General features: G+C 39.7%; 1 protein-coding gene and 1 pseudogene across 1 annotated transcript in view; both read left to right on the top strand.

Moving 5' to 3' along the window:
* The first annotated feature begins 769 nt into the window (after positions 1-769).
* EPSTI1 (epithelial stromal interaction 1) overlaps positions 770-23,921 on the top strand; it is a 138,992-nt gene continuing 115,840 nt past the window's right edge. Inside the window, exon 1 of the mRNA XM_024567395.3 lies at positions 770-978. Coding sequence (XP_024423163.2) covers positions 800-978 — 179 coding nt within the window. The 5' untranslated portion in view covers positions 770-799. The remainder of the gene's footprint in view (positions 979-23,921) is intronic.
* Positions 19,241-20,252, top strand: LOC112313507 (COX assembly mitochondrial protein homolog pseudogene; annotated as a pseudogene).

Raw genomic sequence — 23,921 nt, forward strand, 5'->3', positions numbered from 1 at the left:
TTGGGAGTGTTTTAAAAATACCCCAGTGCCTACAGAAGCAGAATCTTACAAATCGGTATTTTAAAAAATCCCCACATCGTACTTGAATCATTGCCCAATGTCTTGCACAGAGCAGATATTTAACCAATATTTCTTTACTAAATCTGGTCAACGACTTGGCAAGGCTGCCTGGAGAACATCTCTGCCTACCCCTCAGTTTGTTTCTCCAGCTTTGTGTTTTCTCTGCTTTTGATTTCAGTTTCCATTTCCTTTAACTTGGACGTACTTGCACAATAATCAAAGAGCAGTCATCACTGCTCAAGTCAAATTTTTGTTTAGATACGTTAAAGTATTGACCTAATCTCTGACATCTGAAGGTTAATATATAGTCTCAAACACCCAGCTGTAATCTCAAATTCGGGTTACCTGCGAAACAATCCCTAAAGTGTCTTGCAATATGTTCGTGACTGATCACAGAATAGTCACCTTTATTATCCTCTAAAGCTGTTTGTGAGACTTTAAACTGACTCACCTGTCGCAGCCAAGTCAACTCAGCACCCCGCGAGGGGCGGGGATGCGGTGGCCTGAACTGTCGCCTGAAGTAAGGTCGGGGATGCCCCAGTGGAGCACAAATGGGGAAGTCCCCGGGGCGGCGCGAGTGCAGCTGTGGGCATGAAATCGAAACTCAGCTGTTGAAGCCGCTGCCCCTGGACTTTGGAATAGCATCTCGAGACTCGAGAAGCAACCCAGCTCGCAACCCCCCTGCGGCGGCGGCAGCCGGGGCGCAGCGGCGGCAGCCGGGGCCCAGCGGCTCTGAACGATGTACACTCGCAGTTGGCTGTTGGGCTCGGGGCTCGGCTCCTCCTCCGCCTCCCGCCCGGCCCGGGACACCTCTGGGCAGCATCGAGAGCCGGGCCCGCTGCTAGGCCCCGGGCAAGGTTTGGAGGCGACTTCAGAGAGCCCTTCGCGGGATAGACCAGAGCACACGAGCCAGAGACTGTAAGTTTTCACAGCAGGTCTTGGCGGAAGGGGTCCGGGGAAGGGCAGGATCCTAGATCCCCTGACACACTGAGGGACACCTTCTTGATCGTTAGAGATTGAAACCGCGTTAGCCCAACAAAAGACACAAATTGAAGGTGCCGGTTTGCGGTTCTTTACATACTTTTCTAAGTCCCCATTTCTTTCAAGATCACTAGTCTGGTTCTGGTGACTGGCTACAGGTTTGACAGACGTGGGTGTGGAGAGACTGCCATGGCTTCTTACTAATTTCCAGGTTATGTTCAGAACTCATACTCTAACAAGCATGAAAAAATTTTCCTTCCTGTATTAAACTTTGGTGCCCTAAATGGTATCTCCACTTTAGCTGCTAGGTAAGGGCGCAGAGGGCAAGTGCTGTGGCGGTAGATCCAAATGCTGCCTCCAAACAAAACTGCCAGATAAACTAGCCACTAGGACCAGAGGAGTTAGACCAGGAGAGGAAGTGACTGCATGTTCCTGTCCCTGATGCTAAGTGCTCTTCATTGGAACAGACTGATACTATTTACTCTTGATCTTTGTTCTGGGACTACAGTTGGTATTTGGGGAACATTTATTATGCAAAAATGTCAGTGGTTCTCTTTTTCTGCCTCATGGAATGAGCTGCTGTGCCTCAACAGTATGGTTTGTAAAGACATTATTGCTTGTGAATTAGGACTGTCCGAATGGTTTCATTTATAGTTCCCCCTTTTCATCAACTTCTAGTTACTTGAAAGACAAATGCTGGTTGCTAAGAAACAGTAGATAACCTTATGACCAATAAACAGATTTTCTTTCATCTCTTAACTTTGGGGAGAATTCGTAAGTAGCAGTCATTTAATATTCAGTTTAGGGTTAACCTTAGTTGAGATAGATAATCCAGGTGATTTCAATGCGAGATTGCTGCATTTCCCCCTCAGAGTAAGAGGTACCATACCATAACAGAAGCTCATTAATTTCAATTTCATTTTCTGATGGAAAATTAAGGAAAAGGAGGGATAAAAATCAGTGTTTAACAGTCAGGCTTAATTTGTTCACTCTTAATATGAGCTTAATTACATGATGAGGGGTTGGAATTTGACCTTGTTTTGTGTACAGCCGTTCATGTATTCATTAGGTAAGCCTCAGTGTGGGCACAAGAGCATCGGCTTTGATGCCAGGCAGACTTGGACTTGAGTTCTGATTGTGCCATTATTTGCTCTATGAACTTCAACAAGGTGCTTAGCTACTTTTGCCTCAGTTTGTCACTACTTATAATGAGTTAATACTAACCTCTCAGTGTTTCTTTTTAGTATGTGTGTGCATGTTTGTATATATGCATGGATATTTTGCTGGATATTGGCATCATTTTATTGGATATTTGCTTTGTATATTTATGCATAAAGCAAATAAATATCTAGTAAAATATTGGGTGCCGATGGCCTTAAATTCAGTGAACGTGTTTATTGACCACGTACTGTGCTGTGACCCTAAAGTGGAGTGTTTGTGCCTTGTAAAAACATACTGATTTAAAACACTTCCTTACATATAAATGTAAAGACATATTAAGACAGTCTCTTAAAATGATTTCATGAGGATCATTACCTAAAATACTCCAAAGCAAAGTTGAGTTTTTTGGCTATATTTTGATTTAAATAATTATAAGTATTTACTATTTTATATTGGCTTCCAAATTATTTTTAGTTGATCATTTTTGTCCCTAAATATCATAAGCTATCTATACAGACTTAAAGAGAAAAAAGCTCCCACAAATTTCTAATCCAAAATAATCTTTTACCTTTCTTTCAATATTTTTCTTGTTTGTAAACATCTTATTCTTATCTAGATAACTAAGACTAATGAAGCAGGGTGCAGCCAAGAGGAGGGCCCCAAGAAGGGATTTGTAATGGGGTCCAGGACTCAGGGTGTCCAGGAAATATTAGAAAAATGTATGTAGGATGTCTTCACCCCCACAGGCCTGGGCCAGGGGGGATGGGACACATGGAACAGGGCCATTCAGAGCTGTTTTGGGTAGCAAGAGCTTTGCAGCTAACCCCTGGCACAGTCATTTAACATATCTATAACCTTTAACTGGTTTCATGGATGTGTTAAGTAGCTGTGGCCATGCTTTGAGCCAGGGGGATGGGACCAAATTCCACCCAGGATGGGACTGGGAAGTAACTCCCCCTGGTTACAGGGCCTGCGTGAGAGCGTGGAGATGATTGGCTCCATGCCATGGGGCCACACCTGCCCAGACTTACTATGGCAGCCCAGTAAAGCTGGAAGAATACAGGGATGCTGGCAGGTGTAGCTGACTGTAGGAGGAGTCAGAAATGGGGCTGCAAAGGAAGATGGGCACTGGGATTTAAACCTAGGCCCGGCAGCCATAGAAAGAGAGACCACGCGGCTTCAAAGTAGTGGGGAGGACCACAAGGTTTTAGGAGAGAAGAAGAGACCACGCGGCTCTGAAGTAAATGGGAGAACCACGAGGCTCTGAAGCAAGTAGATAGATAGAGGTCCATGTGGTTCTGAAGTGGGGAAAAGAGACCCCGCGATTCTGAGGGAAAGGAAGAGGACCACGAGGTTTTGGAGTGCTTCTTCTTGCCACGCGGCTTAGGCAGCAGGAGAGACTTTGCCAGGAAGAAAGGGGAGAAAGGACTCTTGCTGCTGGGCCATGAGAAGGTGCCGCATGGCTTTGGATTAACTGGAGATCGCAGCAGCCACACAGCGGATGGTGCCGGGAGCCTGAATCACGGACTTCTACTTCTTTTCCTGAGACACGGTACCCCGGACTGGGCACAGGGAGAGGGAAGGACTGTGCATCTGTGGGTGTTCTAGAGGACTTTAGTATCTTATTGAGGACATTAGGTCATTATTCTAAGTTTGTGTAACTTTTGAATAAACAATTCCTTTCCTTTTCACCAGTCTCTGGCATTGAGAGACGTCTTTCCTCTGGCGGCGGGCATTTCGAACCTAGCAGGTGGGCGTGGGGGGAAGGAACCTCCAGAGACAGAAAGGCGGAATCCTTTCTATAATAATTTATCGTGAACCACCCCCCCCCTCTGCTCTGTAACACTAAGACATGGGTTTTTCTAGAAGGGATTTTTTTACCTCGCTTTATACAATTCCTGTCAATAGGCTCTTGCCTGTGATCATAATATAGGCAGAGTATTCAGATACTTGTCTGTAACCACACCTGGATCCTTTTGATGCTGTTTGGAGGAAATCAAAATACATTCTGAAAATGAACCCACAGTGTAGAATTTTACTAAACAGTTACCTTTAACGTAATGTGCATACAAATTCAGTTTACCCTAATGTATTTGTAGCTTACTTTACACTGAGAACTGCAGAGACTTAAAGATGAACAGTAATAATAGCAAACACATGTCATGCTTGGTATGTGAAAGTACATGATATGTACTAATTCTTTCAATCCTTACAACAACCCTATAATGTAAGAGAGGATCTACAGCTCTGAATATTTAATTTAAAATATAGGGACAAAAAACTACTCAACAAAAGACAAGCCCGTATGAGGCTTATAGTGTAATTGATGGGACAGGCAGTTATCAGATGATTACTCTTTATATGCATTATAAAGGAAATCCAGGGCCAGAGCTAGTCTTGGGAGCAGGAAAGGCCATCCTAAGAGGTGATGTTTCAACTGCCAGTCCACAGGATAATTAGGAGTTGTATGTTTATTTCCCCCACAAATGTCATTCCAACACCAAGTAACTACAATTCAGTTCTGACTCTAATGACTCAGAGTTAGCACAGGTGCCCCAAGTTAAGGGTTTATTCCCCTAAGTCTTTTCCCACTTTAGGAGCAAGCCACAAGTAGGGTCCCCAAGCTACTCACATTTCTGCCCAGCTGATTACAAATTTGGAGTCTCCTGACTTCTCTCTACCTCCAGATTCAGTAATTCACTAGAATGAGTTATAGAACTATGGATACCACTATACTTATGATTACAGTTTTAGTTTAAAGTATATAACTCAGGAACAGTCCAATGAGAGAGAGTCGTAGGGCAAAATATAGGGGGATATTGTACAGCTCTCTAGATGGGTGGTCACCTTCCCAGCAACTTGACGTGCTCACCAATTTGTAAGTTCCCCAAACCTCAATGTTCAAGAATTTATTTTAAAAATTTTTATTGTTTATTTTTATTTTTATTGTAATACTCTAGTCACATGGTTGATTTTTGTGGCAAATAGCTCCCATCCTGAAGCTTCCTAGAGCCCCCTACCCAGAGTCATCTGTTGCATTAGCATATAATCCAGGCTTTTATTACTTGCAATTCCAATGATTTTAAGAGTTCTATGCCAGGAACCAGGGACAAAGACTAAGTATTTATTTTTTATTACACCTCAGGAGTTTAAGTAGCTTCTCCAGCAACCAGGGAAGCTTGCTACTCAGGTCTCCTTCACAAGAACTTACTGTGAGGGGCATAGTCAATTGACAGCCTCAGCTATCACTTTTGGATCCATGACTTTGGTTTGAGACATACTTATTCTGCACTCTTCCCAGCCAGTGTCTGAGCAGTCCGGGGTACTAATGCCAGCTCATTCCTGCCTGCGTGGAACTCCTCTGTTGGTCAGTGTTTGACAGAAGACTCCCCATTTACCTATCCAAGACTTACTCAGAACTGTATAGCAGCCTTCTGAAGGTCTTCCTTCTCAATCTCCATATTCTCTCTCCTTTCATACGTATTAGACCTGCTCATGTTCTCAAGGCTTTCCCTGCCTACTCCTGCCTGCCCCCCTTTTATCCTTTACAGGCATTCCCCCAGAAATCTCTTCTGTGCCTAATCCCATCTTGATACACCTTGATGTCTGCTTCTTGGAGAGCCCAAACTGACACAGCCTTTAGGATGCACTGTATCCCTGACCACAACAGCTTAGACACTAAGTCTGTTGGAGTGTTCTATATGTGTGCTGGGGAAACCCACTCCTTTGTCTCATTTCCTCCCTTAGAGCTCAGGAGACATTCCCTAGCTTTGTTACTCTAACTTCAGTATTTCCATAGCTCACTGTGCTACTGGAAAGGAAATAACCCTGCTAACTAATTATTTTCCTTCCCTTCATCCTCAAACTCTCTAAGAGTGAAGGGAGATTAAAGGTGTTACTGGACAGGGGCCTAGCCTTGAGCAAATCTGCCTAGGACCAGCAGGTAGTATGTGGGTTCTTGACTCTGTGCAGGAAAAATTTCAGAGCACGAGTCCAGGTGACTATGAGGGTATGTTTATTGAAGGACGTGGGGACAGTGAGACAAGGAAGGGCCTAGGGTAGAAGAAGCAAGAGGAGAGAGCCTAGACTGGGCTGCCTTAATTCACTGGGAAGTCAGAGAAAAGGGTGCCTTGAGGACAGGTTCGGGGGATTAGCCTGCGATGAGCTGCTGCTGCTCATTACTCCCCTGGTTGCAAGTCTTATGGGGACCCTTAGAGTTTAGGAGATGCTGTGCTTGTGGGAGAAGAAGAGAGAGAAGAAGAGGGGAAGGGAATGGCACAGGCTGCTCCCCAGAGGGAGGGCGGGAGCTGGGTCCATTGTCTTAGGGCTTTTATCTCTCTCTTGCAGGTGGGAATCTTAGGGGAGGTCTCAGGGGAGGGTTTCAACAGAATATTCATCAGTTTTCCAGGTGTGCTCTTTCAGGGATGTGCTCTCTACTGATTGGTCAGTGCCACAGCAGGGGGTCTTCAGTCATTGCAGTTGCTTCTGGTGTCACCCACCTGTTTTTTCTGCTTTTCTGACCCTGGAGCTGAAATAAAACTGAGGCTTAGATGTTATCTGTAGGGAGGTGACCTTCTGCATCTGACTGTAAATTGCTCAGCCAGTTTGTTAATCTATTTGTCTCAGTTTCTCCATTCCACTTATCCTAGCTTACTGGCCTGTCTCAAAGGATGACTTAGTAAGATCACTTATTAATGGCCAACCCCTGGTTTTTCTTTCTTTTCCCCTTAAATAGCACTGTGGTACATTAGTATTAAACATTTTGTAAGTAAATTGGGGTAGAATGTGGGATATATGATAACATAGTGAGTAAGTTATAGTATTAGTCCAATTTTTATAAACATCAGTGTTTAATCATTGATATGCATTTTCTTTTTTTAAATATATTTTATTGATTATGCTATTACAGTTGTCCTATTTCCCTCCCTGTATCCCCCTCTGCCCTGCACACCATCTCCCACCCGCATTCCCCCACTTTAGTTAAAGTCTATGGGTCATACATATAAGTTCTTTGGCTTCTCCATTTCCTGTAATATTCTTAACCTCCCCCTATTTTCTATGTACCAATTATGTTACCTATTCCCTGTACCTTTTACCCCTCTCTCCCCCTCCCCCTCTGATAACCCTCCATGTGATCTCCATATCTGTGATTCTGATCCTGTTCTAGTTGTTTGCTTTAGTTTGTTTTTGGTTTTTTATTTTTAGGTTAGATTGTTAATAGTTGTGAGTTTGTTGGCATTTTGCTGTTCATATTTTTAATCTTTTTCTTAGATAAGTCCCTTTAACATTTCATATAATAAGGGCTTCGTAATGATGAACTCCTTTAACTTGGTCTTATCTGGGAAGCACTTTATCTGCCCTTCCATTCTAAATGATAGCTTTGCTGGATAGTGTAATTTTGGATGTAGGTCCTTACCTTTCATGACTTGGAATACTTCTTTCCAGTCCCTTCTTGCCTGTAAGGTTTCTTTAAAGAAATCAGCTGAGAGTCTTATGGGACCTCCATTGTAGGTAAATATCTCCTTTTCTGTTGCTCCTCTTTAATCTTGGGTAATGTAATTATGATGTGCTTGGTGTGTGCTTCCTTGGGTCCAACTTCTTTGGGACTCTCTGAGCTTCCTGGACTTCCTGGAAATCTATTTCATTTGCCAGATTCGGGAAGTTCTCCTTCATTATTTTTTCAACTAAGTTTTCAATTTCTTGCTCTTCCTCTTCTCCTTCTGGCACCCCTATGATTCGGATGTTAAAACGTTTAAAGTTGCCCTGGAGATTCCTAAGCCTCTCCTCATGTTTTTGAATTCTTGTTTCTTCACTCTCTTCTAATTGACTGTTTATTCCTTCCGTCTGGTCCAAATCATTGATTTGAGTCCTGGTTTCCTTCTGGTCACTGTTGGTTTCCTGTATATTTTTCTTTATTTCACTTTTCATAGCCTTCCTTTTTTCCTCTATTTTGCGACTATGCTCAACCAGTTCTGTTAGCATCCTGATTACCAGTGGTTTGAACTGTGCATCTGATAGGTTGCCTATCTCTTCATCACTTAGTTGTATTTTTTTCTGGAACTTTGATCTGTTCTTCATTGGGGCCATTTTTTTCATCTTGGCACGCATGTTATGTAGTAAGGGATGGAGCCTTAGGTATTCACCAGGGCAGGGCAACCCACTTCACTGCACTGTGGTGCTGTATGTGTGGGAGAGGTCTAAGAGGGGACCGTGTCACTTGCTCAGCTCTTGCCCCACTTTCAGTCACTACTGCCACTACCCACAAGCAAATTGGGCCCTTCTGGTGCTGATTCCCTGGGGTGGGTGGTTTTGTGTACATTCTAGGACCCTGTGGATGTCTCCAATGAACTCTCTTGTGAGCCTGGGAGTTTCTTGTGTAGCCTGAACCCTCACAGGTTTTTTCAGTCAGAAATTTTGAGGCTTTATTTCCCTGTGCTGGAACCCTGGGTTGTGCAGTCTGTCTCGTTCCCCAGTTGTTCCTCCCGGTTTATCGAATGTTAATGTGGTGCCACCCGGTTTGCCAGCTGCTGCCATGTGCGAGTCCTCTCTGCCTGGCTGCCCATCTCTGCCCCCCAACTCCTACTGGTCTGGATGAATGTTTCTTCTTTAATTCCTTGGTTGTCAGACTTCTATACAGTTTGATTTTCTGTCAGTTCTGGGGTTTTTTTTTGTTTTTAAATTTGTTGTTGTCTTTCTTTTGGTTGTACAAGGAGGCACAGGGTGCCTCCCTATGCCTCCATCTTGGCTGGAATTTTTGATCTGCATATTCTGAACCCTGAAATATAATTTCTTATGTCTGAGAGAGATGATCAAAAACAACTCATTGACTCACCATGTTTGAATCCATATTAACCACATAGTCTTAAACAGAATGCAAGTTTCTGAAAACTTATGAGAGCTAATAAGAACTGCTTTTACTATTTACAATTTCTTCTTCACTGCAATGCTTGAGATTTCTTTTCTGTTTCTTATGTGACTGTGAGCAAATAAGTTTTGCCTATAGATGCCAAGTGGCATGAAAGCATCAGGCTACTACTCCTCCCTGGGCATGGAGAACTGAATAATGCCAAAGTTTCTTTTAGTGCTATGAAATCATAATCCATGGAGAGAATAACCTGTGATTGATTCTGATCGATGGCTGTTCATGAGGGGACTATTTAACCCAATCTCCAGGCAAGACTCATAAGAACTGAGGAAGTTTGTAAAAATAACATGTAGTATTTAACAGATACTATTTAATGAATTTGTAACTTCATGATAACAATATGGCTTAATGTGCTGGGGTAGGTGCCTCAATGAGTATGAGTTTCCACTACCAAACTAATCTCTACTAGTTGACTTATTTTTGAAATGAGAAATGTGATGAAGCATTGCAATATTCTGGTAGCATTAAGTGAATTAGTTGTGATCTGAAATAGTTAAACTGAGAGACTCAAACCAAAATAACAATCAATAACTGGGACTTTTATGTCTGGAACTCAATCATGTGCTAGACCTGTGCTAAGCATATTACATACTTTGTTAAATTTTGTCTTCATGATAAAGACATTGTTACTTTATAGATGAAGAAACTGAGTCTTGAGAGAGAAATGATTTCCTGAGGTCTCAGAATCAGCACTCAAACCCCCGTCTATCCACCACAGCCGGGGTCCTGCACATGATGTAGAGCTGGAGGAAGGAGTGAAGTGCAACTGGCTAAATTCCTGTCAGTCATCTTATTCTCACATCAAGAAAATAGAACTTCTATAGGCTAGTGGTACTGTAGACACCATAATGTGACACTTATTTACAGCTTTAAAATGATATGCATAGGGAAGTAGTTTGTAAGAGTAAAGTTTCTGTGGGAATCCTTACTATATGTGATACACTCCTGACATTTCTCTTCTTGTTCATTAAGAATAAATTTTCCATTAGTGGGTTCCACTTACAGTTTGAAAATCACAGTTCTAGGCATGGCAGAAGAGATTATTGGAGTGAATGGAAAGAAGAGATATTTCGATTTGATTAGATCAAATTTACCTTGCTGTTTATGCAGGAGGGTAGACATTATGGTCCTGCTTAGAATAAATTTCCCTCTTCTTCACTAGATTCCACTCCTCAGTATGATATGAATTTGCAGCCTGCCAAATCTTAGGGAGTAATCATTTTTGCTCAAATACAATATCATAAAAAATGAGCGGGCATTTCTCAAAAAGCCTTTGACAGCTGAAACAGTGAAACAGTAAATCAACAGGATGATGAAAGCTCCCAAACACATAATACCTATAATAATCAGTAGACGCATAGCAGAAATGAGAGGAAAAAAAGAAACTTAGTTCAATTACACAGTAAGGTTACTTACCTCAAAGTCAGTACAGTGCTGTAAAGCTATACATACTGTTAAGGTTAATTGCATCTATTCAGAATGTATTTGAATATGAAACAAAAGCTTACCGGGAAAAACATCAAAGGGAAAAGACTGCATTGGAAGGTTCTCTTTTATATCAGAGGATCAATTGATGATAGTTCCTTTGTTCTGTAATGTTTGTAATTTTCCCCCCAAATATGAACACTTAAAAGGCAATCCATTAAAGTCTTGTAGAAAAACTGAAGACATTTACCATCATTAAAACTCAAGGGTTAATATTGCCCAGTGATTGTTTCACTATGGAACAACTGACCATGGAAATCATGTGCTGCTTGATCTTGTAAGAAAATGTGAAGCCCCAAGTCTTTACTTTAAACATTTTCTCACTGAAAAATCTTTGGAATATTTTTCCTTGCTTGTATAAGTGAAGTCATATCTGCTTGTTATAAACACTCAAACACTGAAAAAATAATATAGAGAAAGTCCCTTGTAATTCCAGCCCTTAGAAATAAACACTGAAGTGTTCAAACAGTTTGAGACGTTTTTATTTTTAATGTGTAGGTTGTGCTCTTTGACTCTTTATGCCAAGTAGAAAGTCTTAGGGCCATTATACCCTTTGATTTCTACTGCCAATAGAAAGTGACAGGTAGAAAATATGTGCTCTTTCTAATCTTTATTTTAAAATGTGATTGCTTGTTATCATATAGGCAGATACCGTTTTTCATGTTGGCTTATTATTTATTTGCACAAGGAGACAACTCTAGTTCTAACAATGGAATCTCGAATAACATCTACTATGTGGCACTCTTTCCAAAATGTTTAACATAACCAAAATGTTTAATTGTGAGAGAAAGCATCATTTCTCAAATTCAGATTATGAGGCATTTTATAAATTCTGTAAGACAATTTACTTGGTGTATTAATCAAGATTCTTCAGCAGAAAGGAAATATATACATATATATATGAATATGATTTATTGTAGGGGGTTGGCTCTCACAAGTGTGGAGGCTGAGAAGTCCCCTAATCTACCATTTGCATGCTGGAGACCCAGGAAGATAGGTGGTGTAGCTTGAAGGCCTGAAATCCAGACAACTGATGGTGTTGATTCCACTCCAAGTCTCAGGGCCTAAGAACCTGAGCACTGAGGGCAGGTGAAGATCGCTGTCTCAGCTCAACAGTCAGGCAGAGTGGTTTCAACCTTTCTAGGCCTTTGTTTTTTTTTCCTATTCATGAAGGTCCTCAGTGGATTGGATGAGCCCACATACACTAAGAAGGATACCTGCTTTACTCAGTTTATTGATTCAAATGGTACTATCTTCCAGAAATACCCTCACAGACACATCCAGAATTAATGTTTAACCATATATTTGGGCATCGAGTGGCCCAGTTAAGTTGACACAAAATTAATCACCACATCTGTACTCTTCAAAAATGTCATTCATGAAAGGAAGAAAATTCAAGGAAACTGATTAGATTATAGGAGTCTAAACAGATGTCAAACCATTGGAGTGTATGATCCCTGATTGGATCCAGGATGAGGCAGAGATAGGGAAGAATATAAAAAAATTGGAACAAGTTAGAAATTTAAATATAGATTGAATATTAGACAATATTGAATTAATATTAAATTCCTTGGGTAAGATACTGTTACTAATTGAAGTAGAAGAATGTCTTTGTCCCAGGAGATGCATGCTGAGGGAATTAAGGATGATGAGTCCTGACTCTGTGGCTCACTTTCACATGACTCAGAAAACATTGAGAAGAGGAGACGGCAAAAGCAATTGTGACAAAACATTAACAACTGGTAACTTCAGGTAAATAGTGTATGGGTTTCATTTTATATAATACTTTAATTTTGCTCATAGGCTTAAAATTTAAGATAAAAAGTTACAGAAACTTCATTTAGATAATATTCTAAAATTTGTGGGGCCTCTCCCTTTTTGTCTTCTCATTATTCCTTTGGAATGTGGAGAAGTTAAAAGAAGGCTTGTCATGGGAGCTGTATATTTAAAATTTGTGCAGTTTACTCTGGGCTTAGGGCCATGCTATTTTTATAGGGGAAAACTACTTAGTAATTTCTAATGACATATTATCTATCAATACCATTTTGTTCAGTGGTTTTTGTTACTCCTGGGATACACAACAAAGAAAAGAATCAGGAACCAGGATGTAGACGTGAAAGGGAAGAGCCAGAACCAGGGATGTAAAATGATAACCTGAAAAACTAAATTACATACATTGTGAAAGAAGATGCAGCAAAGGATGTAGTCACAGCCTGAAAAAGGACATGCACTAGCGATTCAGGGCTAAGTTCTATTACCGTATGGATGATAGAGATCTATATATTATATCTGTTATATATAATTATTATAAGTCCATACAATAAAATAGATATCTTCAAATAAGTGTCTTAATAGATGGCTTTATTTATCTGCTTCCTTCTTATAAAATAAGTCTGTAAGTAGGTAGTCTAGGGCTAATACAGTACAAAGAGTGGGCAACCACAATAAAACATTTATTTTCAATCATTGTTCTAGTTTAAGAATTGAGGAGTACAATGGGAAGACAAAGAAACAATTCCCAAATGAAAGGAAAGGAGGAAGTCTCAGAAAGAATGCTAACTGAAAAAGAGGCAAGTCAACTATCAGATACTGAGTTCAAAGCAATGGTTATCATGAAGCTCACTGAGCTCTCTGAGCTCAAAGAGAACTACCAGAAGCTACAGGGAAACTACAATGAACTCACTGCAAACTATATCAACATGAAAAAGGAAATAGAAACTATCAAAAGAGCCAAGAGGAAATGAAGATTACAATTTCTGAATTGAAGAACACAGTAGAAGGAATGAAAAGCAGACTTGATGAAGCAGAGGATCGGATCAGCGAGCTGGAGGACAAAGTAGAAAAAAACACCTAGAAAGAGCAAGAAAAGGAAAAGAGGCTCAGAAAGAATGAAGAGGCAATAAGGGAAATGCAGGACAACATGAAACGTAACAATATCCGTATAATAGGAATACCAGAAGGAGAAGAAGAAGAGCAAGGGATAGAAAACCTGTTTGAAAAAGTAATGATGGAAAATTTCCCTAACTGAGGAGAGAAAAAGGCACACGAATCTAGGAAACACAGAGAGTCCCAAAGCAAGAGGAACCCAAATAGACCCACTGCAAGACACATCATAATTAAAATGGCAAAATTCCAAGACAAAGAGAGGATCTTAAAAGCAGCAAGGGAGAAAAAGGAAGTAATGTACAAGGGAGCCCCTATAAGGTTAGCAACTGACTTCTCAATGGAAACGCTCCAAGCCAGAAGAGAATGACAAAAAATATTCCAAGTAATGAGAACCAGAGGTCTGCAACCAAGACTACTTTACCCAGCAAGGCTCTCAATCAAGATAGAAGGCCAAATAAAGAGTTTCCCAGACAAAAGAAGTCTAAAAGAATACACTTCCACCAAGCCACCTCTGCAAGAGGTGCTAAAGGGACTGCTTTAAGGAAAGGAAGGAAAAGAGAAAGACAGAGGAACACAGGTAGGAATAAAGGCAATGAATAACTTCCTATGGATAATAACCTTAAATGTAAATGGATTAAATGCTCCAATCAAAAGACATAGAATAGGTGAATGGATAAGAAAACATGACCCACAACATATGCTGCCTACAAGAGACCCATCTCAGGACAAAAGACTTATACAGACTGAAAGTGAAGGGCTGGGAACAAATTTTCCAAGCAAACGGACAAGAAAAAAAAAGCAGGGGTAGCAATACTCATACCAGTCAAAATAGACTTCCAAAGAAGGGCCATAAACAGAGACCCAGAAGGTCACTTCATAATACTCAACGGAAGAATACACCAAGAAGATATAAACATTGTAAATATATATGCACCCAACATAGGAGCACCCAAATACATTAAAAAAATCTTGGAGGACTTCAAGAAAGATATTGACAGCAACACAATTATAGTAGGGGACTTTAACACCCCACTGTCAAAAATGGACAGGTTCCAGACAAAATATCAACAAGGATATTGTGTCACTTAACAATACCCTAGAGGAAATGGACTTAACTGATATATATAGACATTTTCATCCCAAAGAAGCAAAATACACATTCTTTTCAAGTGTACATGGAACTTTTTCAAAGATAGACCACATGATAGGACACAAAGCAAGCCTCAACAAATTCAAGAAAATTGAAATCATATCAAGCATTTTCTCTGACCACAAGGGGCTGAAACTAGAAACCAACCCCAAAGGAAAAAACCCAAAACACTCAAAATCATGGAGACTGAATAGCATGCTATTAAACAATCAATGGGTCAAGAACGAGATTAGGGAAGAAATCAAAAACTTTCTGGAAACAAATGAAAATGAACTCACAACAACCCAAAACCTATGGGATACAGCAAAGGCAGTCCTGAGAGGGAAGTTCATAGCAATACAGGCCTACCTTAAAAAGATAGAAACATTTCAAACAAACAACCTAACCCTACGCCTACAAGAACTCAAGGAACAACAACAAAGACAGCCCAGAGCAAGCAGAAGGAAGGAAATAACCAAGATCAGAGCAGAACTAAATGACACAGAGACTAAAAGCACAATTCTAAGGATCAATGAATCCAGGAGCTGGTTCTTTGAAAAGATAAAGAAAATCGACAAGACTTTAAGTAGGCTCATCAAGAAAAAAAGAGAGAGGATCAAAATAAACACAATTAGATATGAAAGAGGAGAGATTACAACTCATACCACAGAAATACAAAGGATTGTAAGAAATTACTACAAAGAACTGTATGCCAAGAGATTTGAAAACCTAGGTGAAATGGACACATTTCTAGAAAAATATAATCTTCCAAAACTGAATGAAGAAGAAGCAGAAAACCTGAACAGACCAATAACAGCAGACGAAATTGAAGCAGTCATCAAAAATCTCCCAACACACAAAAGCCCTGGACCAGATGGTTTCACAGGAGAATTCTACAAAGCATTTAAGGAAGAGCTAACCCCTATCCTTCACAGACTATTGGAAAAAATCCAAACTGATGGAAGACTCCCAAACTCGTTTTATGAAGCCAGCATCATCCTAATCCCCAAACCAGATAAAGACACAACGAAGAAAGAAAACTTCAGGCCAATATCTCTGATGAACATAGACGCTAAAATTCTCAACAAAATATTGGCAAACCGCAACCAGCAATACATTCAAAAGATCATCCACCATGACTAAGTGGGATTCATCCCAGGGATGCAAGGATGGTACAATATTTGCAAATCAATAAACATAATACATCACATCAATAACTGCAAAGACAAAAATCACATGATCATATCAATAGATGCAGCAAAAGCATTTGATAAGGTACAGCACCCATTTCTGATAAAAACACTCAGCAAAGTGGGAATAGAGGGAGCATTCCTCAGCATAATAAAGGCCATATATGAGAGACCTACAGCCAACATCATACTCAATGGACAAAAACTTAGAGCTTTCCCACTAAGATCAGGAACAAGACAAGGATGCCCTCTCTCACCACTCCTATTCAACATAGTATTGGAAGTCCTAGCCACAGCAATCAGACAAGAAAAAGAAATAAAAGGCATCCAAATTGGAAAGGAGGACATGAAACTGTCACTGTTTGCAGATGACATGATAGTGTACATGGAAAATCCTATAGACTCCACCAAAAAACTACTTGACCTAATAAATGAATTTGGCAAAACAGCCAGATACAAAGTCAATACTCAGAAATCAAAGGCATTCCTGTATACCAACAACGAAACAGCAGAAACAGAAATCAGGAAAAAATTGCCAATTGATATAGCAACAAGAAGAATACAGTACCTAGGAATAAACCTAACCAAGGAGGTAAAAGACCTGTCCTCAGAAAACTACACAACACTGAAGAAAGAAATGAAGGAAGACACAAACAAATGGAAGCATGTACCATGCTCATGGATTGGAAGAATTAACATCATCAAAATGGCCATACTCCCCAAAGCAATTTATAGATTCAATGCAATCCCTATTAGAGTACCCATGACATATTTCATAGATATAGAAGAAACATTTCAGAAATTCATATGGAACCATAAACGACCCCGAATAGCTGCAGCAATTTTGAGAAAGAAGAACAAAGCAGGAGGGATCACAATACCTGATATCCAACTGTATTACAAGGCCACTGTAATCTAAACAGCCTGGTAGTGGCATAAAAACAGGCACATAGACCAATGGAACAGAACAGAGAGCCCAGGAATAAACTCAAGTCTTTACGGTCAATTGATATTTGACAAAGGAGGCAGGAGCATAAAATGGAGCAAAAACAACCTCTTAACAGATGGTGTTGGGAGATCTGGACAGCTACGTACAAAAAAATGAAACTCGATCACCAACTTACGCCATACACAAAAAAAAATTCAAGGTGGATAAAAGACTTAAATATAAGTCGTAACACCATAAAAGTCCTCGAGGAAAAATTGGCAGGAAAATCTCAGACATTCCACGCAGCAACATCCTCACAGACATGTCCCCTAAAGCAAGGGACATAAAGGAAAGAGTAAACAAATGGGACCTCATCAAAATAAAAAGCTTCTGCATGGCTAAAGAAAACAGCACCAAATTACAAAGAGAACCAACAGTATGGGAAAACATATTTGCTAATGATACCTCAGACAAGGGCCTGATCTCCAAAATATATAAACAACTCACATGACTGCACTCCAGGAAGACAAACAACCCAATTAAAAAATGGGCAAAGGACTTGAACAGACACTTCTCCAAGGAAGACATACAGAGGGCCCAGAGACATATGAAAAGATGCTCAGCATCACTAGCCATCAGAGAGATGCAAATTAAAACCACAATGAGGCACCATCTCACACCAGTCAGAGTGGCCAACATCAACAAATCCACAAACAAATGTTGGAGAGGATGCTGAGCAAAGGAAACCCTAGTGCACTGTTGGTGGGAATGCAGACTGGTGAGGCCACTGTGGAAAACAGTATGGAATTTCCTCAGAAATCTAAAAATGGAACTGCCCTTTGACCCAGCAATTCCACTGCTGGGATTATACCCTAAGAACCCTGAAACACCAATCCAAAAGAACCTGTGCACCCCAATGTTCATAGCAGCACAATTTACAATAGCCAAGTACTGGAAGCAACCTAAGTGCCCATCAGCAAACGAGTGGATCCAAAAACTTTGGTATATTTACACAATGGAATTCTACGCAGCAGAGAGAAAGAAGGAGCTTATACCCTTTGCAACAGCATGGATGAAACTGGAGAGCATTATGCTAAGTGAAATAAGCCAGGTTGTGAGGGACAAATACCATATGATCTCACCTTTAACTGGAACATAATCAACAAAAGAAAAAAGCAAACAAAATACAACCAGAGACATTGAGGGGGGGAACAGTCTAGCAGTGGCCAGGGGGGAGTGGGGTGGGGACAGTGGGAAGAGGGGATTGCAGGAACTACTATAAAGGACACATGGACAAAATCGGGGGGGATGGTGGGGGTGGGGGAGGGAGGTGGGTTCAGCTGGGGTGGGGGAGGGAAGGGGAGTAAAGGCATACAACTGTAATTGAATAACAATATAAAATAAATTAAAAAAAGAATTGAGGAGTATTAAGCATAAGAGTAGAAATTAATTTTATGTTCAAATTGTCTCTAGATTTTGGAAATGCAAATGGGATATCTAAAGAAGAAAATTTAAATGTACACATTCCTGTTCAGAGTACTGATTTTAGAAGACAATTAGAGTTTTCTTCTGGATATTGTTCTATGTAAAGCTTTATGTTTTACAATTTGTATATCCTGCAAGGTTGTTTATAATAGTGAACAATTAAAACATGGCAAAGTGAGTAATTATATTACGATGCATCTATGTTGTGAAATATTATAAAACCATTTAATATTAAGCTTGTGTAATTGGGAACATAACTTAAAAGTGAAAGTGGGATATAAAATTGAACTTAAGACATAATTGCAACTGTGTAATAATATCTGCAGAATATAGAGGGGGCTGAAATATTCCCAAATAAAACTATAGTTGTGATCTGTGAGGGGTGGGATTATGAGTAACTTTTAAATGTTTAAAAAATAAATTTATGCATTTTTCAAGAAGAATATGTTTATTTTAAAATCAGAAATAAACAATGAACATCATTTTAAAATGTGCTATGCAGACATTTAAATGGAATTTTCTATATCTTGCACTTCAGATTTTTTCTTTTAAGTTACACATAACCTTGAGGAGCTTTGCTTAAGACATGTGTACATAGTTAGATCATAGCCTATTAATAATAATAAAAAAAGAAGAATCCCAGGTCTTTATGCAAATGTCAATTTCTTTATCGTTTAGCCTTTCTTAAATAGAATGCTAATGCTAAATATTCTGTTGTTGGAAAAGACAGTCTTCCTTGGGATTCTTTCACTCTTACATGACTTAGTGGGTGTTCCAAGACTGACTACTGGACCATTCTTTAACCTGGACATTTTCTCAGGGTTTTCATATAACTGGGAACTTAGGAGGATGAGGCACACTCTCCCCCAGGACAAAGACCAGTCTTGCTTGCTACCTGCCATAAATAGAGTAGATTCCCCAACTCAGTGCTCCCCCACTGTGGCACAGCCACAGCCACAGTGTGCAGTGTCACCCCACAAGACTTGGAGCCAGAGAGAACAGATGCAAATATGCTGATGTTCATGCTGCCTGCTATGCCACAAGTAATGAAGTCCTTTGTTTCTGACCCAGAGTCTTATAACTTCTGTCAGCATTCATGAAAGAGTAACAGACTAAGGTTAGTTTGTTGGGTTGAGATTTGCTTCTAAGTAAGGTCAAATCAAATCCCAGATGTGTATCTCTGTATTCTGAAAGTATGAACTTCTTGTTATTTTTACTGAGGAAGCAAGTTTATGCAGTTTGCACGTATATCTACTAGTCAGTTCCCATTTCTACTTCCATCTTTGACTTTTGACATCTTAAAGATGATGAATCTCTATAATACTGTATTTCATATATATTCTTTGTATCTTTAGAGTTAATCCTTCTTGCTTTCTTTTTTCATAGCTTTTATCATTGTGTGTGTGCGCTTTAACTGAAGAAATTGGACTTTGTTCAAGTCTACCCTGTCAGGTTGTGCAGGTTGGTAACTGCACAGACTTGTCTGGCTAAGGCGGTAATTTGGAGCTGAAACACAGTTGACCCTTAAACAAAATGGGGTTGGGGTCCCGATCCCCCAGGCAGTCAAAAATCCACAGATAACTTTTTACTGTACAGTCAACCCTTTGCATTCACAGATTCAATTAACCATGGATCAAAACCAGTATTTTCGGCTTTCCTCTCAAGGAGATGGCGCTTGACCCAGTAGCATAAGTCCTGAGCAGTGTGTCTGCTGGGTCATATGAGCAGCATCTCAGACATGTCAAAAAGATGTTTTGATCCCTAAAATAAGGAGAGAATAAGCTCAAGAGAGGTGTTCTGAAGAAGTTCAAGATTCTACCCAATGTTTTAAGGAGTCTGAAATCCTTATGGTAGTAAAGTGTTAGAAATAAATTCTACCCTAGAAGAATGACTAACAGCTTACTGTAGTGATCTGCCTTTTATGAAGAATGCAAAATGGAATACAGGAAGGAAAGGGAAGAATTCAGAAAAACTGGAATTCCTGCCATGACAAGGCTACAGAAGCTTCCAGCAAGCATGTAGACAAATATTCAAATGATACTCAGTAACTCTATTCATAGAAATGACAACTACCTAAATAGTAGACTCAAGGAATTGTATTTGCTTTATCCAAAATTATGGGAATGTTAATTTTATCTGAAATAAAAACATTTTAATTAAAAAAGCATTTTTAATTAGATTAGTATTTTTAATCTAATTAGTATTATGAATTAGAGGTGAGAATCCATGCTTGGGAATGTGAAAATATTAGTTTTGATCTGTGGTTGGTTGAATCTGTGGATGCAAAAAAAAATCCAGTATAAGTGGACCTGCACAGTTCAAACCCACATGGTTCAAGGCTCAGCTGTATATACCAAACCATGAGTCCTAGTGTGGAGTACCTCCATCTGAAAGAGGAGGCACTTTTTTCTCACTTACCTAAGTTTTCCATGTCTCACTAAGCCATGGATCTGCATGGCAATCCTGGTATGGGGGTGTGTCTGTGCACATGTTCTTCCTTCTAGTTTCCATAAAGGCATCCCATGAACAAAGGCTCCAATGACCTGATGATCTCTTGTTTGTTTGTCTTTTTCCTCTGGGTGTCTGTTCAGCTCTCTGAGCATCTATTCAGCTCTCTAACAGAAGCTGTGAGTTGTATAGAGCTAACCAGCTTCACATCAGTCAGCCTCTTGGGTGTGCAGACAATGTTTTGGGCTCTGTACATTCTGAAACCAAAGTGCATTCACAAACTGTTCCACATGGGAGATGTTGAAGATCATTTAGCAAAAAATGATATGGAAAGTCTTGTCTAGACAATAAATCTCTATCCAGTGCCTTTCATTAACCAAAAATTCTTCTTTTTTACAATATCACCTAAAGATAAGATTTTCTAAACTAGGAAAACCTCAAAACAATTTTTTATAGGACAGTAGACTATGTCTACAATTCTGCTTGAAATTATGTTTGTAATATAATCTTCTACCCCTTTCTGAATTTTTGCTCTTGACTGTGTTTTTTTCAGTCAACCAGTGTTGTTCTTAATTAGTATTGAAATTACATCTGCAGTTTGTACACACCAGAGGATATATTTATATAATACTTTTAGCCAGCCAAGATATTTTTCATAACTTCAACATAACATTTTTTTTCGTAGAGTGCTTATTGATGAGACTTTATAAAAACCGTGCAAGAATGTATGCAAGAGAAGCAGTTGTGTAGTTCAGGAGAGACCTCAGAAAGAAAATATTTCTTGAATATATTTATTTATTATTTTATGGTACAGGAAAACATTTTTCTTTTTGTGCTATCCTTTTACAGTTCTTCCTTAGTATATCTCTGATATGTGCTTTTGGAAAGAGAACACAATCTTACAAAGTGAGAAATTTCATTAAATTTCAATGAGGTGATTAAGGAAATTCATTTTCAAAGATATACATTTATTTCAGTAGCTTGAATGTTGCTTCATCAGGAAATGACTGGAATACTAAACACTAAAAGATGGGCTGAGCTTGTGTGGATGAGCAGCTTTGAGTGAGACTGTTCAAGGGGATGGCATGGAGGCTGAAACAGCAGAGGCCTTTGCTGTGGGTAGAAACTAATTGGCTAAAAACATGAATAAGTTATATTTGTTATTTATGTCAAGGAAAAGCTAAGAGAAAGAGAACTAATATTTTTATTTTCCAAGGTGTAAAAAGACAGGAGGCTGCTGCTGGAAATGAATCCCTAGTCCATCGCATACTCTGTGTTCACCCTAAGAAAGATTTTCTACTCCTCAATTGCCAGCACTTTATAGGAGCTTGAGAGCTGCAAGTCCATGGACAGTGCCTTGCAAACGTGAGGAAGGCACTGCCATATGATATAAAAAATAAAAAGCAGTTCCTTAGACTTAAACTCTTCTTCCTATAGCAAGTAAGAGGAATAGAAGCTAAATTCCTGGGCAGGGCTTTCTTCTGAATATTATGATTTATACTTGGCATTCTCAGCCAATAAAATATTACTAAGAGGGTTGCTAAGAAATTCTCCAAGGGGGAAGAAGAAGAGGAGGTGAAGGAGAATATGGGGGGAGCAGTGGTAATGGGAAAATACAATTAAAAAATCTTTAACATAAAGCATTTATAACTGGGACCATTGTCCTTGAGCCTGGGATTATGTTTAAGTACTTTCAATTAAAAACCTCTGATTTCAGGGCTAGACAATTTTTTTCCTCTTTTCATGGCCCTGTACTGTGTCCAGGGACCTGGGGCCTGTACACATTGGCCATAGATTGACCACAGCAGCACTGTTCCCCGAACTAACAATTCTAGTCTGATGTTATCAGACTTGAACTTAATCAAATTAGATATTGTAGAATGAAATCTTTTATAAGCATATTCATTTTATTTTTCAAACCTTTTGCAAAATTTTTATAAGTGAGATCCATGGAGCTTGGAAAATTCTCTACAAAGCTGCTGTTAGCAAAGTCCTAGCAAAAACACTTACAGCCATTTTTAGATCCTACCTTTTAAGCCTCAACTTGCTATCTTCTCTGAAGTGTTCTACCCCAGAGGGTCCCTAACTCCTCCACTTTGAGTCTCTCATTACTTCTTTCATCCACTTTGACGCTTCTTTGGGTATCTTTGTGGTGTTCTGTGGTGGTTTCGTGAATTGATCCTAACTAAAGCATAAACTCTGTTAAAGTGTTTGGTGTCTGTTTTTGGTATTGTCCCTAACACAACAAGTTTGTGCAGGTGCTCCATTAAATTAAGTACATTACTTCATTTGAAGTCTATCAGGAGGCTGACATTAAGGACAGTCATATTTTATACTTTCTACATTGAGCTGAAAAGTTAGCTGCAGACACCCAGCTGGTCTGAGTCAAAAGTCTTGGGTTTGCATCTCAGCACTGGTGCTTAGATAACCTCATGATTTTGGCATATGTGTCTTTATCAATGTTTTATTAATCCTAAATTCCCTTTTAGTCCAGATGTTCTAAGCCAGCTTGATTGACCTACAGCAGTGGTTCTCAAAGTGCAGTCCCCAGATCAAGAACAGCAGCATTACTTGGAACTATTAGAAATGCAGGTTATCAGACCGCAACCCAGACCTACTAAATCAGAACCTCTGCACCTTAACAAAACCTGCAGGTGGTTCTGCTGTGCACTAAAGTTTAAGAATGACTGATCTACACTAGAGTCAAATCCCTGGTATGGTGAGCAGCTCCGTACCACAGTCTTAGTGAACATTGTGGACTGTGTAGTCATTTCATGGTTGGCACTTGTATCCATTGTCTCATGTTTCATCTTTAAGGCTCTGCAGAATGGCTCACTACAGTATCATATTCATGTTTGCAAGGCACTATCCATGGACTTGCAGTTCTCAAGCTCCTATAAAGTGCTGGCAATTGAGGAGTGGAAAATCTTTCTTAGGGTGAACACAGAATATGCGATGGACTAGGGATTCATTTCCAGCAGCAGCCTCCTAATTTTGTATTCATAACGTGCATGTATGCTAGGCTACACATGCAACGTCTGCTGATATACATTAGGTAATTGGGCATCCAGCAGCCCCATTTGTATGCAGAGGTGATTGCACACCTCCCATTAATAAGTCAAAAATTAAAGCCCAGTTTGAAGCTGGCTGAAGGCTCACTGCTAGGAACATAAAGAGATAAGGAAGAAATAGCTTCTGTTAATCAGCACTTTTGGCCTCTACTGTTCAATCTTTGCTAATTTG

This window comes from Desmodus rotundus, chromosome 13 (assembly GCF_022682495.2).
Source record: "Desmodus rotundus isolate HL8 chromosome 13, HLdesRot8A.1, whole genome shotgun sequence".
Classification (NCBI taxonomy): Eukaryota; Metazoa; Chordata; class Mammalia; order Chiroptera; family Phyllostomidae; genus Desmodus; species Desmodus rotundus.